Source organism: Sciurus carolinensis, chromosome 2 (genome assembly GCF_902686445.1).
Source record: "Sciurus carolinensis chromosome 2, mSciCar1.2, whole genome shotgun sequence".
In the NCBI taxonomy this organism is placed as follows: domain Eukaryota; kingdom Metazoa; phylum Chordata; class Mammalia; order Rodentia; family Sciuridae; genus Sciurus; species Sciurus carolinensis.
Genome location: NC_062214.1, coordinates 153,303,106 through 153,322,794, shown reverse-complemented (window position 1 = coordinate 153,322,794; position 19,689 = coordinate 153,303,106). Strand labels below are relative to the sequence as shown.

The window sequence follows — 19,689 nt, the reverse complement described above, 5'->3', positions numbered from 1 at the left end:
AATCAGAACTATGCAAAAATTTCCCTAAATAGGAAATCATAACTATACAGTTTAACACACTGGGGTAGTGAGTCAACAGTGGAAAGAGCAAACAGACTAAATATCACAATCTCTCTGCTCACCTACTGTATGTCCTAGGTGCTCAACTTCTCTAAGTTTTACTTTTCTCCTTGTTAAAATGGGTATTATAATACTTATTTTGGAGAACCTTTGTCAAGACAGGAGGAGTTTATGCATTTAGTAAACCTATCATACAGTACACACTCAAAACATTATTATTGCTTAAATGAGAAGTTAACTCCCTTGAATTGTGAGGATTAAATGAGATTAACAGAGCCTGCAATAGTATTGGGCACAATGGAATCCATGGAAGTTATTTTCAATATTAATATTATTACTGATGAGAATCCACATAATAAAGAGAACATATGTATCAAATATAAATCTTTTATTTAAATCTTTTTCAATTAAATAAACAAAGCATTTAAATTCAAATATTTCCTTAAGACCTGATACTTATAAGGAAATGTTTATGTTTGAGCATGAAACAGAGGTGGCAATGATAACAAGATTTCTACCTTGCACAAAACAGAGAAGTGTACCTTATACACAGCTAGATTTTTGCTGTTTTGAGTCAAGAAGGCCATTTCCTTTTAAAAATCTTTGTACTATGCTGGAAAAAATGACTTTTGATAAGAAATACTACTCTGAATTATGAATAGATATTACAAATAATTTTTAACTTCAATTATTAATAAAACATAATTAGCCTTTTAAACAATGTATCCACTAATATCTGTGCTAAGAGTTTCTAAACTGAGATTAACCCATTCCCTAGTGGCAAGTAAGTAGTCTTATATGCTACTTCATCTATAATGTTACCTTGACTTCTTAAAATAACAGTATTAGCTTCATAAACCACAAAAATATTAGCCTAAGAAAATCTATACTAGGTAGATGAATTAGGTTAAGAGATTAACCATGGGATATAAGCTCCTGTCTATCAAATATAAATAACTGAAAAAAACATATTTACTTCAAACTCCCAACCATCTCTGTTAAGCTTCATTGTAATGAGAATTTAAATTGTGGCTGGGTTTTAGCCTATTTTCTTACCTGTACTTCACTCCAAATGTTTCCATAATGTATGCAATAACAAAGGCAGCACTGAAGACAGGGAAAAAAATTTTAGAAAACACAATTCATTAATCAAATGTTAGAGAAAGAAAGATCATCTCTAACTCCATACCTTCTGGAGATCCCTGCATTTCCATGGACAAGAACTTTTCCTGAAAAAATAAGAAATAGTTATTTTCATAGAAAAACACTTTAAAAAATCAGCAGTTAAAACATATAAACCAATATATCAAACTACAGTAAATCTTTCCTTAAACATTTTAGGTCATATACATGCCACCTGATTATTTATTAATTTTCAAATCTTTTAAGGTATAGGAAACACCAGACACTTTAAAAGAAATTTAAAGCTCAAAGAGAATTTGAAAATAGTTATAATAAAAATGTTTTTAAAACCCTATCCAAATGAAACAAGTAGCTGGGAAAATATAAATTTGGGAACAGTCTATTATATATAGCTAAAACTGCCTGTAATTAAGATAAAAATTTACTTTAACAAATAATTTCCTAAAATTAATTAGCTTAATGAAAGAAACTTTATTTACCTCCAGTTTGTAAGCTCCCATCAATAAATTCCTTAGTCTGAAGGCAAAAGAAAATGTTATAATAAAACATGCAAGATTAAAATAAGCATATAAGATATAGTGAAACAAAAGGAAATCTGAAAACAATTTCCTACTAATTTTTTTTTTGGTAGTGGAATTAAACGTGGGATGCTTTTCCACTGAGCTATACCCAAGTCCTTTTCAAATTTTCTACTTTGAGACAGGGTCTCACTAAATTAATGAGGCTGACCTCAAACCTGAGACCCTCCTGCTTCAGACTCCTAAGTAGTCAGATTACAAATGTGCATCACTGCACCTGTCTCCTGTTATTTTACTTGAATAAAAATTATCTTAATTCAAGAATTTCCAAAATGATACAAACATAACTATTACAAGTTTCAAAAATTATGAAGGAGCTAAAAAAATTTGAATGAACAATTCATTTACTTTTAAAAATAATCCTAGAATCTTTAGTCATAATGAGGTTGAATTTTTAATGATATTAAAATATGTGATACCTACCATAGGGAAAAAACGTATGATATTTTCAACTGGATTATCTGCAATATCCAAGACTAAATACCTGAAAATAGAATATTTCATGATAAGCACACTTTCAGATAAAGTTTTTTTTTATTTATAAAGAAAGTAACTATTTCTTTGTAATTATGCAAGGAATACAAAATAATAAATATTCAAAGTATCAAATTTCTAAGAACCAGGCTGATAGATACTGCACTAGGGTATAGCACTTAAAGCTTTAAAAACACGTTAACATTTCTCTTGATACTTTAGTAGAAAAAATTCACCTGGTTAAAACAGAAATGTTACAAGCAAGAAAGAAAATTTCCTTTGGATCACAGTGGATCTAGAAAATAAAGACAAAAACCTATCCATACGAATTATTATTTATCCTTCTATTTCTACCAACTTTCTTAAGACCACAAGATTGTTCTCTGAATGGCCCTGTGACCCCTTCCCCGAAAAAACAAAGGACAAGTCCAATGTCTAAAAAAGAAGAAGCAAAACACACAGACCAAAGCTCCCTCCAAAAAACAACAAAAAAGAGGCTGCTGTCTGATGGAACCATTAGTTAAAGATTTAATGTTTGAACTAAACTTGAGTAAAGTAAGACAATGAAGAACATGCCTATTCTTGAATTTTTCTCTCCTCCTCTCCCTCCCTCCCTCTCCCCTTGCTTTTTCTCTCTCTCTCTCTTTCTTCCTTTCTTATTCTTCTCTTTCTCTCCCTCCCTCCTTGCCTCCCTTTCTTCCTTTGGTACTGGGTACTGAACCCAGAGACACTTAACCACTGATCCACATCCCGAGCCCTTTTCAAAATTTTTATTTTGAAATAGGGTCTTGCTAAATTGCTGAGGGGCAGGCTTTGAACTCTTGATCCTCCTGCCTCAGCCTCTCCAGTTGCTGGGATTGTGGCGTGTGCCACCATGCCTGGCTGGGAATTTTACTTTAGAATACCTTTAAAACAATGCAATATCAACATGCTAGGTTTATTCTACTTTGTGAAAAACTCCCATCTCTAACCTATCTAAGACCACTTCTTTGTAGGTAACCAAGTAATTAGTTTTGTAGATCTCTTTTGCTTGAAAAATTACAGTTCTTTGATAATCCTTTAGGTGGTGATAATTTCAAAAAAATTCTGGTTTTAAAAACAGAGAGGTTAAAGCTCAGGATCCAAGGAAAATCCAATGTATAAAACATAAGGATTCCAACAATGACTGTATCCTAAAGTAATTCTGCAGACCAAACTGTGGATGCCATTTTGGATGTCAAATGTCTATGAATACACATAGTTAATTTTATTCTTTTTTTGGTTAAATATTATTTTATTGTATGTTCATACACTATGTTTTGGAGTGTCTTATATTTATGTTTAAGCAAAGGCTATATTTACTTTTATAAAGAATAAAGCAGAGCATTAAAGAACATTAAAAACCACTAGAGGGGCTGGGGAGATAGCTCAGTCGGTAGAGTGCTTGCCTTGAAAGCACAAGGCCCTGGGTTCGATCCCCAGCATCCAAAAAAAAAAAAAAAAAAAAAAAAAAAACCCACTAGACATATCAGAAGATAAATGAAAAAGTCAAGTTAAAATGGGAAGAGACCATTTTTATTCTATCACAGGAAAAATTTTAAATGTTTTAAAATTCTCTCATGGTATAATTCTGTCTTAGGAAAGTACAAAGAAAAGACACTTTAAACACTCAACAGCGGGACTAAAAAGTAATAAAACTCACTGGAGAGAAATTTGCATTACTTATCAAATTTAATCTGCTCACATTCTTTTTTTATTATTTATTTACTTTTACAGACTGCATTTTGATTTATTGTACACAAATGGGGTACATCATTTTGTTTCTATGGTTGTACATGATGTAGATTCATACCATTCGTGTAATCATACATGTACATAGGGTTATGATGTCTGTCTCATTCCACCATTTTTCATACTCCTCCTCAGCAATTCTACTACTACAAATGTATCCTATCAGTATATTAACATATGAATTAAATAATATATATAGGGATAATCAATACACAATATCTATATTTATATCTACAAATATATGAAAGTCTGGAAACAATCTCAATATCCAACAAGAGATTGAATAAATTTTAGTATAGTCACATGATGGCTTTGTAAGTACTAATATGAAGCAATGTACCAAAATAAAAAAAGTATAAAAAACAAAAGTTTATAGTAATATGCTTGTATAAGTTAATATTAAAGTCTGAAAGGATACTCAATGAAGAGGTAAGGTAGATATGTTTGGGTAGGGGAACTGAGTATCTAGAGATAAGAGTATGGAAACCTACTTTTTAGTATATATTCTTTTAAACCTTTAGAATTTTGCATCATGAGCATGATTTAAATATTTTAAGTAAATTATAAAAACTATGTACTGTTATGTTTCATCATTAAAAAATAGATACATATAGGGGCTGGGGCTGTAGCTCTGTGGCAGAGTGCTTGCCTAGCATGTATGAGGCACTGGGTTTGATCCCTAGCACCACATAAAAGTAAACAAATAAAATAAAGGCATACTGTCCATCTAAAAAATTTTTTTAAACAAAATATATACGGAAAAAAGTCTGTATAAGATCTATACAAATTTATTATCCTTAACATTTTTTATTAAATCATAACAATAATTCTTACCTAAATAATTGTTGAAAGTTTGGTTTAATAAAGTTTGCTTCAATATTTTGTCGTATGCAAATTATGTGGGTTATTCCATGTTTCTGTAGTATAGGTAGCTGTAAAATATGAGGAGACCGGAAGAAAAACAGTATAAAAAAGTTAATTTTATGATAATTTACCTGAAATGATCAGCAAGATAGTTTGATGATTCAAGGTAAATGTCCTCAAAAAGCTAACATGGATATTTTATATGTATAATTCTAGAGCTTCATGTACCCTTAAAGATAATTTACTTAGAAAACAGATTTTACAGTGGTTAAAAGCATGGGGTTTGAAGTCATGAGAGTTCAAACCAGAAATTCCAGCTCTGGTAATGACCTGTATTCTGTGGCTCAATACCATCATGTAAGAATGGGAAAGATACTACCAACTAACTAAATAGTTGTGACAATTATGTAAGATAATAATTTTAAGAAAGCATAATAAGTAAGTTCAATAATTACTTGTGGCTGGGCACAGTGGCACATGCCTGTAAAAAAATTTTTTTTGGTACTAAAAACTGAACCCAGGGCTGTTTTACCACTGAGCTACATCCCCACTCCTTTCAATTTTTATTTTGAGACAGGATCTTGCTAAGTTGCTTAGGGACTCACTAAATTGTTGAGGCTGGCAACAAACTTGCTATCCTCTCGCCTCAGGAATCATAGGCATGCACCACGGTTCCTAACCCCCCCCCCACCGCAAAAAAAAAAAAAAAAAAAAAGGTATCTGATAAATGAGCAAATCATGCTGGCATGAGGAATCAGAATAACCTAAATTTTCTAACACCTCTGACTTAAAATTCTATATATTTAATTCTCACTTTCTGAGTTAGTCCAGAACAACAGCCATAATTCATGACCGAGTCAAAGAATAATTTATGTTATGAACTGAATGTTTGTATCCCCCTCTCCAGATTCATATGTTGAACCCCTATTCTTGAAATGTGGTATTAGGAGGTTGGACATTTGGGAGGTAACTAAATTTAAATGAAGTCATAAGGGTAAAATCTCCAGGAGGGATTACCATCCTTACAAGAAAAAGAACTAAGAACTTGCTCTATTGGCCATGCAATGGTATTACAAGTAAGAAGGGATCTGCAAGCTGGAGGAGAGCTCTTACCAGAACTGGATCATTGTGGCACCCTGATCTCAGGCTTTCCAGCCTCCAGAATTATGAGAAATAAATGTCTACTGAACCCATACAGACTGTGGTATTTTGTTAGAGCAGCCCTAAGATAATATGGTTTTCAAATGTTTTAAATGTTAATTTTTGTACCAAATTTTCTCATGTCAACATAGAGTTCAATTATCTTTGAATATCCTGAACACATCCTGAGTTAGTGGAAGGGAGGTGTTTGGTAGGATTAATAATGAACCAATGTTCAATATTTATATTTATGCCAACCTCCAAAATGAATTCAATATTCATTCCTTTGTTTACACTGGATGATCTATGGAGTTTTCACATCAACATTATTTACATGAAAAAACTACAAGTAGGCAAAAACCTGTTTTAACAAGATTTGAAGGCATATTATACTATTAAGAGGTAAAGCAAACCTTATCAAAATAGAACTCTAATGTATGTAACAGCTAACAATATTTTGTACCTTTCAATGGATTTATTTATATAAAGCAAGTTTTGACCTTATAACTACAAACAACAGAAAAATTTTACAAAAAGAAACAGTTTACTAGTTACCAAGAGCCTAAATCTGTCCTTTTATTTATACTCTATGAAACACTCCCTTACCCTTGATAGAGAAAGGTAAACTAAATCTTAATCCATTAAGTCCCGAGTTTTCAATTTTGCAAATATTTCAATGAAATTGATACAGGTACATTAAAATAGGTTGGAAATCACAATCTAGAGCTCATATATATTATAATATTAATATAATTGTTATATCATATTATTATATAACCATGTTATATAATATCTAATCATAGTAGATGTTATCCACTATATGTAAGTTTTTGTAGATGTTCCACATGTACAACAATGGGTCAAAATGGGTTTTAAATTTTCTTATTTTGGGCTTTAACTATATCTCATATTGTTTAACATTTAAAGATGTCAATATTTTCAGGAAGTAAATAAGTTTATTAAGAGTCAATTTGGTAAATCTTTCAACCCATAGATTTCATGAGGAAAACATAAAAACTCATTTGTGATGAAACACTTGAGAACTACTGGTCCAGTAAAACTGGGAATGAGACAGGTATTATATAGTGACAATGACTATTAACACATAGTATTTGTGAATGTTCCCTAAAAGAAAACTCTTATTACTAAAAAACTTACCCAAGAAACGTGGGTTTTTAAAGTCTCTTGGTGAACCTAACCTAAAGTTCATACCTTGCTTTTCATAGCAGAAGAATATGGGCCTAAGAACAATCCAGGTAAAATTTCCTAGAAAAAAAAAATTAACATCAGCAATTTAAGTCTATACCAGATATGTGCCACATATATGGACTTATGGGTTTTTTTTTCATAGTTGTTATAATAATAATTTGCTTAAAAGTTTATTATTTAGGGGGCATTTCCTGGCCACATGGAGCAAATGATTGGGAAGAGAAAAGCAGATGTGCTATATGTCAAGTGAAACAGTCCAAGTTTAAATCTAGATTTGAAAAGTCAGATTATTTATACTTTCGGTGCTTTTCATAAGTAGCTTTGGTAGGATTAGTCCACTGTGTTGTTGCTTTATAGATTAATGAGATCTCTCTAATTTTACTTCTACTCTCAGCTATAATCTAGAAATAAAACAGGTATAAAGCACATCAGAATTACACAAAACCTTAGGCAAATCAAAATCAGCACAAGATAGAACTATTATCTATAGTTAGTAGAAACACATTCATTGTAATTATATAATTATTTGCATATAAGACTTATTTCTCCCACCATTTTCTTACTAGCAGGAATTACCTTTTACTCATCTTTGCGTTCTATAGCAGTAAGTAAAATGACTCATATGTACTTCCATATTTATAAAAAAGTGAATTTTTATTAGGAGAGAAAGATAATAGATTTTTAGAAGTTAAGGGATTCCAAGGAATGAGACATCACCTGAACCTGAGGTTGGCAAAGTTGGCTGCAAAATGTTAAGAAACAGAATAGAAAAGGAACGGCTATGAGAATTAGCTACCACTTTAATTCATTGCAAATTGGAAGTATTTGACTCACTCTTCGATACAACTTAGCTATGAATGTTGAAAAGAAATCAGATACAAAAATGAATAAACAAAAATTGAAAATGCTTTACAGTTAACTCTCCTGAAATTATCTAAACCATACCAAGAAAGCAAACTGCTTTCAGAAGACATACAAATATGGTATTCCATTCCTGTTTTTTTTTTTTTTTTAATTGCAGGTGAACACAATATCTTTATTTTATTTATTTATTTTTATGTGGTGCAGAGGATCGAACCCAGTGCCTTACACGTGCTAGGCAAGTGCTCTACCACTGACCTATAACCCCAGCTCCTCCATTCTTAAAATGAGGAAAAAGTGACTCTACTTGAACATACATATGTTACTATGTTCCCAAGGAAGAAAGGTAACAATATACTTCCCATATTCAAACTAAAAAATTTAATAAAAATTGTATATATTTTTGAGGTATGTACCATGTGATTTTTAAAAAATATACATAATGTTCAAATCAAAGTAAACATATCTATAATTCTCATCTCCGTAAGAGTCAAGATTAACCTTACATAGTTAAAACAGTTAACATTTATAGTACTTAATGATAAACCTACAGGTCATGAGCCGAATCCTTTGTGAAGAAAGGTTATTAAATAATAACAATATGAGTTGGCTTGAATAAACAAAAAGTTGTCATACCTGCATCTCTCGTCTCATAGGGTAGGTCCACTCCTTAAAAAGAATGTACAAGAATAAAAGTAAATACAAGGAAAATGTCACCCAATTAAAGCTAAAGATGTGACATACAAGAATGTGGGTTTTTAAAAATTAAATACCAAAGAAGATTCTATAGGGTTGGGGATGTAGTTCAGTGATAGAGGACTTGTCTAGTATGTGTGAGGTCTAGGTTCAATCCTCAGCACCCATACACACCCAAAGCTATAAAAACGACAGATATAGTAGGTGACAGAAATCAGATCACTGCATGATAATTGTCAGGTGGGGTGAGGAATGCCTAGAAATGGATGAGATAACTTTCCCTGTTGATAAAAATACTCTTACATTTTAATAGGGGTAGTAGTTGCTAGCATACATTTATCAAAACTCATTGAGTTACACATTAAATATATATTACACTCCATGTAAATTTTATGTGTATTATTAAAAAACAACTCACAAAACACAAAGGAAAGACAATCAACTAACCCTTACTTCTCAACTGCAAGAATGGAAGACAGGAATAATTCATTCAAAACAGACAAGACAAAATAACTGTTAATCAAGAGTATATGCTCCAAAAAACCCCTTAAAAAAATCACCTTTCAAGAACGAGAATAAAACTAAAAACTATTCATATAAAATTAGACTTTAATACCAGCAAGCACTAATTAAAGGAACCTTTAAAAGATGTTCTTTGAAGAAAAGGTAGTATCATTGTTTCTATCTTCCACTTCTTCTTTAGGCACAAAGAACCTTAATTCTGAGTGCAGACAGTCTGAATCCAGAGTTCATTCTCTTAATCACTACACTATATAGCTTTTCAGTGTTAAGAAGGAATTTTATGGAGAAGATACATAAACAAATATTGACTGCACAAAATAACAATGATTTGTGAGGACAAACAGAATAGAAATAAAAACTTCATTTCCAAGACAGTAGAAGAGGAAATGTAATCAAATTGAATGTTGATTGCCCCTTACCCTAGTACTGGGGATTGAGTCCAGGGCCTTTCTCATGCTAGGCAAGCACTCTACCAATAAGCTATATCCCCAGCCTTTTGTTATTTATATAACTTTATTTTGAGATTGAGTCTAAGTTGCCCAGGTTGTCCTCGAAATTGTGATTCTCCTGCCTCCTGCTTCCAGGTAAGTGGAATTACATAGCTGTGCCATCACACTTGGTTCACCTGTCTCTTTAATGTACCAATATGCTATGGTAATCTTTTTAAGACAGAAAAGTTTTTGAAGCTTAGGTCAAAGACCCCGTCTTTTTAGTCATGGTACCCCTTACATTGAGCATAGTGCCTTACATAGAAGAAGCACAAAATAGGTGTGCATTAAGGAGATCCAAAGCACTAGATTCTACTGATACTTTTTCTTTTTCAAAAGATTTTTAAATAGTCTAATGGACAGCTTTATCTTCATGAAGCAATATCTCTGAGCTAAGAGAAAGAAGAAAAACAAAGAAATGTACTTTTGAGTTTGCCTAAAATGAAATCACTAATTTTGTAATTGTGTGTGATCATAGTAAAAAAGAAAAAACTGGAACACATTGATGATTTGAAAACTGAATCTATGAATAAACTGACAATAGAAAGATTAACAGGAGGACAGTGTCACAGAATTTATTACATGTATGGTGGTAAATACCCAAAGCACCAGTGAGATTTAGAAGCATACATGCCCTCTTCATAGTGGAGGAGAGTGGGGGGATGTGGACAACTTTGGAGAGTGAATGATTTTAAAGAGATGAATGGACCCCTAGAAGGATATATGATAATTTTTGATAAAGTCTGTCTGGGCATGGAGTTGACTTCAACTCTCCTATATATGTGTTAATCTTCCATGGTTGATCAAACTTCTTGGGTGGGAAGTGATGAAGATGAATTCCTTTCAGAGGATCTATCTCTGAACAAGGAGTTCAGAGAAACTCCCTACATTTGTAGTTTTTCAAGTACCTTAAGCTCAGAGTAATCACTAAATCAAAAGCGTTTCCTGAACTTCAACTTGGCAATGTGCCAGAAGGAACTCAAGGTCACAGGACAAATTTTGCTCTTTTTCTGGAGTGTTCATTTTACCTAAAGATTTGGCCAGGGGGAGGGGGGGTTATTTTCATAGGTTACTAAGTCAAACAATTTTTAAGTTAAAATGAACTTGAACATTTAGGATAGAACACAAATTTTACCTCAATTTTTATGTAAAAGCAGACTTAAAAAAACTTCAACTTTCCCATAAGGTTGTAGGTAATAGAACATGACAGACTATTTCTGTATTCATTCAAAAAATTATAGGAGTGAACAACAATTTGTATAAAGAATGAAAAATTATCACTATTTACAGGACAAATAAGCATGCAGCCTTACATGGGGAGCATCAGGCTTTGTTGTAATACATGTGGTTCTTCTGAAATCTGGAAAGCTTTCTCTCAGAGAAAATTTTATTTAGAACCATTCCTATTGCCATAATTGAATCCTGAGCTTAGAGACCACCCTCTTTATTGCTCTAATCCTGTGCTATGGTTTGGATATTACTTGTGTCTCCCAAGGTTCCTATGTTGAAATTTATACCCATGTGAAGTAGTAAGGGGGTGAAAATTTAATCCCTTTGTGGTGTTTAGAGGTGGGACATTTGAAAACTGACTGTGTTTAGATAAGGCTCCCAAGATTGAGTCTTGAGGCAGAACAGACCAGAAGACAGTCTGACAGACAAACATACATTCCCTGTCTCATGTCAAAATATGCCCTGCACAACTTGGGGCTTTTGCCAGCAAGAAGGTCATGATCAGATGTAGTCCCTTGACCTTCCCCCTCCAGAACCATGAGTCAAAAATAAACTTCTTTTAACTTGTCTAGTGTATGGTAGTGTTATTGGTGATACAAAATGGACTAAGACCCTCTGACTATGATGTTGGTCTATAATGGAAACCTTAAACATGCCTTGCCTACTGATTCTCCTAGAGTCTTTACCACATTGGATCAAGATTTTTTTAAAGGTTATTCATGCTCACAATTTTGCTCTTCTAGAAATCCATCTGTCTGAACATGACTGTAATTACCAAGACTTGCCTGTATCATGATCATTCTTTCTTCTTTTTTGTACTAGGGCTTGAACCTAGGGTCTACCACAAGCTAAGCAAACACTCTAGCACAGAGCCTTTTAAAAAAATTTCTTTTTCTTTCAGTACTGAAGATTGAATTCAGGGCACTTTACCATTGCAACACTCCCAGACCTTTTTATTTTTCATTTTGAGACAGGGTCTTGCAAAGTTGCCCAGGCTGGCCTTGAACATGTGATCCTCCTACCTCAGCGTCCTGAGTAGCTGGGATGTCATGTGCTACCACATCTGGACAGTCACACTCGTTCTTAATCTCAGCCTCCTCCTGCTGTTCCTAAAATCCATCCCTTTAGAGACTATAGTATTAATGGGGTAGACTCCTCTATTTTAAGTTATTATTGTAGTTAATTAGTAGAATCAATTTCCAAACTTTGCTAATTAGCCAAATCATATTTATCAAATCAAAGCAAGCCTGAAAAATCAAAATACCCCTCATTGTGAGATATAACATGCTTCTGCTGGAAATAAACACAAGTGAAAGTATTTCTTTTGTCAATGAGCTGGAAGGTACCACATATCAAGTCATCCTTCAAGGTCTCTCAATCTCATATAAATGCAGTTATATAATTTATAAAATTGCATTTGGAGGATAGAAAAGTGTTGAAAAAATATTCAAAGACCCTCAAGTGCACCAATGAAGGGTATAAGCCTTAACTATTAGATAAAATAAAAGCGTAATTCTTACCACCAGATGAATTAGATGTATTAAAGCATATAACTTTTAGAAATATCAACACACAATACAAATTTTACATAGATGGAGAGGAGGAGGAGCAGTTCTGGCCATGGGTGGGAGAAGAAATCAGAACACTATACCTAAGTTGGTACATTTAACAAAACAGAAGACTTAGCATATAGTCCCTCTACTCCAAAAATGGTAGACTTTTCCAGAATGAATCTTTTTTCTTTAGTTTCTACATGCTGTTGAGCCTTTGCTTAAATCAAAGGACAAAACGAGATTTTTCAGTCAAATAAAAATGAGGGTGAGGAAATGCAGAGTCAGAACAGCATTCATGTAAGAGACTTCTAAATCAGTGATTTCTGGGGAGTATTAGAGGAATCCAAGGATGCTTTACCATTGAGCTACACTCCTAGTTTATTTTTTATTTTATGAGACAGAGTCTTGCTAAGTTATTAGGGGGCTCACTAAGTTGTTGAGGCTGGTAACTTGCCAACCTCTTGCCTCAGACTCCTGAGTTGCTGGGATTACAGGGTGTGCCACTGCGCCCAACTGAAATTTAATAATTTTCAAATTATAAGACCAATCAAGATATAAAACTAATTTGCTTAAAAACTGGTATTACAAGCTGTTCTTTTTTTCTTCCTTGAATCTAGTGGACTCTTGACAGAAGTAAGACTACACTGTCAAAACTAATCAAGATTCACATTTGTTAAATGTGTGGTATATAACAGACAGGGTTGTGGCAAATAAGATAGGAACTGATGGGTCACTAAACCTTCCTTATGAAAGGTTCAGTCTATCATGGAAAATGGACAAGACCAAAATTTTCAAGAATAACATTTACAAAGGTAAACATTAAAGTACAAAGTGCTACTTACTGTATCTGGGAGATTAAATTATTCTGGGGGGCAAGGAGAAGGGTATGACTTGGCAAAAAAGTTTCTCTGAAGAAATGTTGCCTAAGTCTATGCCAAATTAAATATTTAATTAGGTGAGGGCAAGGAGGGTGCTGGCAGCCATGGCAGGGGAAAACATAAATACAAAGGTCCTGAGGGTGAAAATTAAAGCACTTCCAGGAACTAAGAGATCTTGGGCACACAAAGAAAGAAGCATGGGGAAAGAGTTGCTCATGAGGTTAAAGAGAGAGGCAAGTACCAGACCATATAGGACAATGGAGAGGATGTTAAGGCTTAATTTCACTCTCAAAACAATGGGAAATCATTAAAAAAAAAGTTTGAACAGAGAAATAACAATCATTTTGCAAACTGATCTACACAGCTAAATTTCTGCTAGCACTGTCCTATATAAAGAATGCCTAACCAGTCTTATAAGAAACTTGGAAGTAATATCCTTATAGAGATAAACAAATAAAGCTATCAAAGATTGATCACATTAACTATTAAAAAACATTCACTAAAATCTACTTGAATTCCATTGTTTAATCACATCAAGATTCAGATCATAACTCAGCTTTCTATATAGCGCCTCCTACGTGGAACAGTGCTGGTTGTGCACCCTAACTACATAAGACCACTTGACACTTTATATATCACACTGGGAATCAGGAAGTTAATATTCTGCTTATTAGTCAATTTATTATGATTGCATATCCTTGTTCAATGTTTTATTAATATGGCCCCTATTTATAGTTCTGTCAGCCCAGAAAGCACACTCCACCTGTAGAAATGCTATGATTTTGGTGGGCATGATACCAACAATAAACTTTAATCTCCTTGCCAAGGAACTGAGCATATAACTAGACTGTGCCCCTTGTAGAATTCATCCCTTTCTGGTTATAGTGACTGATCCACAGAGTATGCACATGACCTAAATTGAGCCAATCCTTTAGACTGCACACACTAAAGCTGGAAGAGAAGCACTTTCATTCTTCCATGAGTAAGTGTTTCAAGGGTATGACACACCAGAGCAACTGACAACCAAGCTCTACACCTTGAAGAAGTTATAGAAAAAGCAGAGACTCATAAGAGGCAGAGGTAGTTATGACACAGTATAATACCTGGGTTACATTAAATCTCTGATACCACCTTAGACCACCACCTTTTTAGATTTGGTTAATTTCCCTTTGCTTAATTTAGTCTGAGTTGGTTTTTGTTACTTGAGATCAATATAGATCAAACATGCAATACTACAAAATAAAGTCTGAATTGGCTTTCAGTAGACAATTACATCACTATCCACTAGGCTTTAAGCATCACCCTCCTATATAAGAAGAAATATATAGGATTCTTGAGCAGGTTTCCTGTCACAAAACTCCTTTATTTTCCTGAGTGATAGGAGTGTCTTTTGTTATTTATAATGAGCCATTCTTCTTCTTTTTTATTGGTGCATAATAATACAAAATATTGGGGTTCATTATGCCATTATGTGATCCATCTCAATACCATTACCCTTCCTTTCCGTTCCCCACCTCTTGCTTACTCTACTCTGCCACTTTTGATCAAGAGTTTATACTAATAAACTGACTTAAGGTGGGCCCCTATGGTGGGGGGCTGATCACCAGTAAGACTACATGATTAGGGGGCAGAACTTTTAACTTTACCCACTGACTTCTGGGAAGGAGGTAGGGTAAGGTGGGAGGAAGCTAAAGATTAAGTTGTGTGATAAATCTTGAAGGAATACTGATTAATGATCTAGGCTGCTAAACAGGGTGTCAGAAAGGTGGTATGCCCCTTCCCTCATGCCTTGCCCTATGCATCTCTCTGTTCTGGCATCTGCATCCTTTGTAATATCTATTATGATAAACTAGTAAAAGCATTTCCCTGAGTTCTGGGAGCCATCCTAGCAAATTAATACTACTTGTAACTGGCATCTGAACTGAGGAAGATAGAGGCAGTTTTGTGGGACTCAGTCATTTACCTGTGGAACATAATTCTAATTCTAATTCTAATAATGTAAGACCTAAATTGAATTAGAGGACACCCTGATGATGTCCACCAAAGAAATGATGTGGAGAAAATCCCCCATATATCTGGTAGAGAAAAATGGCAGGTTTTCAACAGTTCCCCTCTAGGGGAAAGAAAGGTATATTCCCAGTAAGAATTTATAATTTTTGCAGGGATTAGACACACTGTATACATAATAAAATATTAAATGCAAATTCTGAGGAAACTTTAAGCTTTAAACTTTTATGATTAGGGCAGGGAAAAACTACAATATATTATAAAGAACAGGAATTAAGAATTAGGATTCTTAATTCTTATTAAGCTTGATATAAGCTTGACATATGACTGTTGCAGTCAAACGCAATTTCTTAAAATTGGTACTGCTCTACATTTTTTTCTAAAGTTGTCTGAAGTACTGAAATTACTGCATTATTTTGAGGATATAAAAGCATACTCCTCATTCACATTATTGTATATTCAAAAACGTGTAATTTCATTTTTCTTGAATCTTAAAACATGTAGTTCTCAAGCATCACTACCACAGCCAGGGAGCCCTACAGATTAAAAAGTGAACCCCAAGAATGATTTTTTTTTTTTTTTTTTTTTTGGGTGCTGGGGATCGAACCCAGGGCCTCTCCGACTGAGCTATCTCCCCAGCCCCGAGAATGAATATTTGTAATAAACTGAATGTTCTCCTAGTAAAGGGGGCTTTATTTTCCCAATTAATTACCTAAAATATACTTAAAACTTTAGGAATTTTAGACTTTTTTCTTGATCATACCAAAGCATAGCCGAGATCCCTGTCCTGTTACTAATTTAGCCTCCAGATAATTCTAATAGTTTCCAATACCATAAAATATTTGCAACAGATGGAAAAAAAAATCATAATACAAACTTTAGGCAAGGAAAAAGGTGGAGTAAAAAGAACCCCGAATTCGGAGATCAGGAGACCAAAGTACAAAGAAATTTACTCTCAATATCAACTTCCTCCAAGGACAATACTTCTGATTAAAGTGTTCAGATTCAAATGAGCTAGCTTTGTGACATTTTATTCTCTTAGTCACTTTTTTTTTTTTTTTTTGCCTGAAAACAAACACTTTGGGAAACTATTTGAGGGCGCACTTCCCAAGTATAGGCCCCAGGTCTATTCCACGTGTGAGTCCATGGGTCTCACAAGTGAAGAGTTGACACCGGAGAAATTTCTCAAGCTGAGAAAAAAACAACTTTACCCGTCGCTTAAAGAAAAAAAAAGAAAAAAAAAAAAAAAAAAAAAGGAAGAAGGAAAAAGAAAAGCTTTCCGCTGCTTGGGCATAAAAGATGAACCTTACTCCAACAAAATCCTAAACACCGAGTCCAGGGGGTCAGAGATTGGCTTTTCTTCATCCCATCAACGTAAGTACATCAGAAGCAGCCAGCCTACCGGGGTCTCCGGAGGGGACGAGAACTGCGTCTGGGTGGGAGCCGCTACTCTTGAGCCTGAGGTCACGCCAGAGGTCCCGGGACGCCCTCTGAGCCCACGGGGCTCCCACCAAGGTGGAGGCTGCAACTGGGGCCTGGGGTCGCACCTCGGCCAGAGCCACGGGGGAGGCCTGCGCGTGGCAGTCGCCGGACAGACTCACCTCGGCGTCTTCTTTGCACTGTGGGAGGGAGGGGAATTCCAGCTTCACGTCCTCCATGGTCCGGACCCCGCGGGCTGGTGGGTGAAGTGGGAGGGTGAGTTACCCTGCCGGCCCGACCCTCGGGCTGGCAGTGGCGGCGAAAGGAAGGAGGGCCGGTGGAGCGGAGGGTTGTCCGATGGGCGGCGGCTCACAACTAACACACGTAGACTAGAGGGTCGCAGCGACTCCGGTGGCGGCGGCGGCGACAGCGGGGAAGAGGTGGGCTGTGCGGCTCGCTCCCGGCCGCCATGCTGCTGCCGTCTCCCTCCCCCAGTCTCCCCGTCCCTCTGGCAGCCCAGGATCCGGCACAAGCTCGAGCCCTGCAACCGTCTCCCCTCCCTCCTCCACCCCCACCCACGCCGCCCCAGCCAATCCCTGCCCACGCTCGCCTGCGGCCCGCCCTTCGCCGCCGCCAGGTGTCAGCGCGCCGCCGCCCTGCCCCGCCCCTTCGCGAGAGCGCAGACGCGGGGGGCGGGGCGTCAGGGCGTTCGGCCGAGGCTCGGCCCGCGTGGAGGGCCGGGTTGCGGTAGGAGGGGGCTCGCGCAGGCCCTGGGGGAGTATGGATGCTCGAAACCAGTCTTGCCGCTGCAGACAGGACGCAGGTCCGTTCTTTAGAACACAGGCACCATGTCCTACCCACCAGAAACTGGCATCCAAAAGGAAAACTAGTTTCTCCTCTCAGAATTCTGCAGTCAGTCGTGAAGTTATAACCAACACTGCAAATTCATGTTACGCTACACAGAAAAGGAAACATCCATCACCTTTAAACAAGTAATTGAAATGGTGGACTTCTAAGAATGCTGGGGAATATAACTCACTTTACCTACAAAATCCCAAGAATGTCAAATAGAAAAAGTCGTTGGAAACGGAACAGATAAATTCACCCTTAGTAGATTATACATAAAACACTGTAAGGTTTCTCCCCTTGAGTTTATTAGTATTTCAACATAATATTAAACAACTTGATTTGAAGAATTTTTTAAAAATGAGTTTCCATTAGAGTTAATATATTGTTAATAAGGGTTAGGTATATACTTTCTTTGGGCCTACACAGATATTACCTACCATCCTTTTTGTTTTAAAAAAGATGATGGATCCCAAGCTTTATACACCAACCTGTACATTTTAAATAAAACAACCACCAGTAGTAAATAGGCAAATTAACTAAAGCAAATCACAATAAAAATGAAAGGATCACAAGAAAACTTGACTTAGACCCCCCCCTCACAATTCTATTATTTTTTATATTGTCATATTATGCAATGCACACTGCCAATAGACAGAACTGTTAAGCAATTAGAGTATTAGATGACCAGCATGTTTCATGTTCCCAATCACCATATAAACTGTTCTCCACCTTTAAATGTTATAAAAGGCACACAATACTCTCCCAGTAAGTTTTTAATTTGAAGAATGCTTCTATAATTAACCAGGCCATTTATGGTTCCTTCTTTAGTGTTTATAAAACTGAAGTTGTCTTTTTTAAACAGCACTTTTAATTATAATCTAAATTAATCCCCAAAGGTGATTTCCTTGTTAAAACTTTTATTGCCAGATATGATTAAAAAATTGTGCATAGGTAACAGAACTTTTGAACATTTCTTACATCAACATTCCCTACATTAGACACTCTTAACCTAGCATTCATAGACACTTATAGAGTCCAAGGGTGAGCTTAGGAAATAATAAATCTACTGAAATTACAGTATATGTAAAATTGTGTGAATTTTTCTGGGAAGAGTTTCCAAACAGTAACATTCTCAAAAATGAACTATTATCTCACAAAAACAAAGACAAGCAAATCACATTTATTAACTATTAACTATTAAATATTATTTTAAATCATAATCTTAAAAATTATGGATGTTCCTGTACTTTTAAAATTAACTATCAATAGCCTAATCACAATAGATAGAGAGTAAGTACTTTCTTGAAGGAAGCATACATATAGACATGCCCATTCATGTTATAGATACAAAGATGCTTTACAAGTGTAAGTTCGGTTTTAAAATAAAATTTAAAAACCTACTAATTGCTGAGCATGGTGGTGCACTCCTATAATCCCAGTGGTGAAGGAGGCTAAGGCAGGAAGATTGCAAAGCCAATCTCAGAAACAAAGCAAGATCCTAAGCAATTTAGTGAGACTCTGTCTCAAAATAAAAAACTAAAAAGGGCTGGGGATGCGGCTCCGTGATTAAGCATCCCCAAATTCAATCCCTGGTATAAAAAGAAAAAGAAAAAAAAAAAAAAAAAAAAAAAAAAACCCTACTAATTGCAAATTCATCTGGATTATCAAAATAAAGTTTACTACTGGGCACAATGGTGCATGCCTGTAATCCCAGTGACATGGGAGGCTGAGGCAGGAGGATTGCCAAGTGCAATGCCAACCTGAGCAATTTAGCAAGACGTGGTCTCAAATTAAAAAATAAAAAGGACTAGGGTCACACTAGATTGGTGGTAGAATCTTTCTGGGCTCAATCTCAAATAACACCAAAAAAACTAAAATAAAATAATTTACTTCTGAAGGACCTAAAGGAACACAGTAAATATACTCTTAGAAAAGACAAGAATATATG

The 19,689-nt window shown here is 35.3% G+C and overlaps 1 protein-coding gene across 2 annotated transcripts in view; it reads right to left on the bottom strand.

Moving 5' to 3' along the window:
• Nucleotides 1-17,430, bottom strand: part of Styx (serine/threonine/tyrosine interacting protein) — a 32,103-nt gene extending 14,673 nt beyond the window's left edge. For both annotated transcript variants that reach the window (XR_007107011.1, XM_047539089.1), the window contains exons 1-8: nt 17,075-17,430; nt 8,736-8,768; nt 7,242-7,295; nt 4,860-4,957; nt 2,205-2,265; nt 1,683-1,719; nt 1,250-1,289; nt 1,117-1,167 (exon numbers count right to left, since the gene is read on the bottom strand). Coding sequence is in view for 1 of the 2 variants with exons in the window: in XM_047539089.1 (XP_047395045.1) it covers nt 1,117-1,167; nt 1,250-1,289; nt 1,683-1,719; nt 2,205-2,265; nt 4,860-4,957; nt 7,242-7,295; nt 8,736-8,768; nt 17,075-17,131 (431 nt within the window). In the remaining variant the exon portion in view is untranslated. The remainder of the gene's footprint in view (nt 1-1,116; nt 1,168-1,249; nt 1,290-1,682; nt 1,720-2,204; nt 2,266-4,859; nt 4,958-7,241; nt 7,296-8,735; nt 8,769-17,074) is intronic.
• Between the last annotated feature and the right edge of the window lie 2,259 nt (nt 17,431-19,689).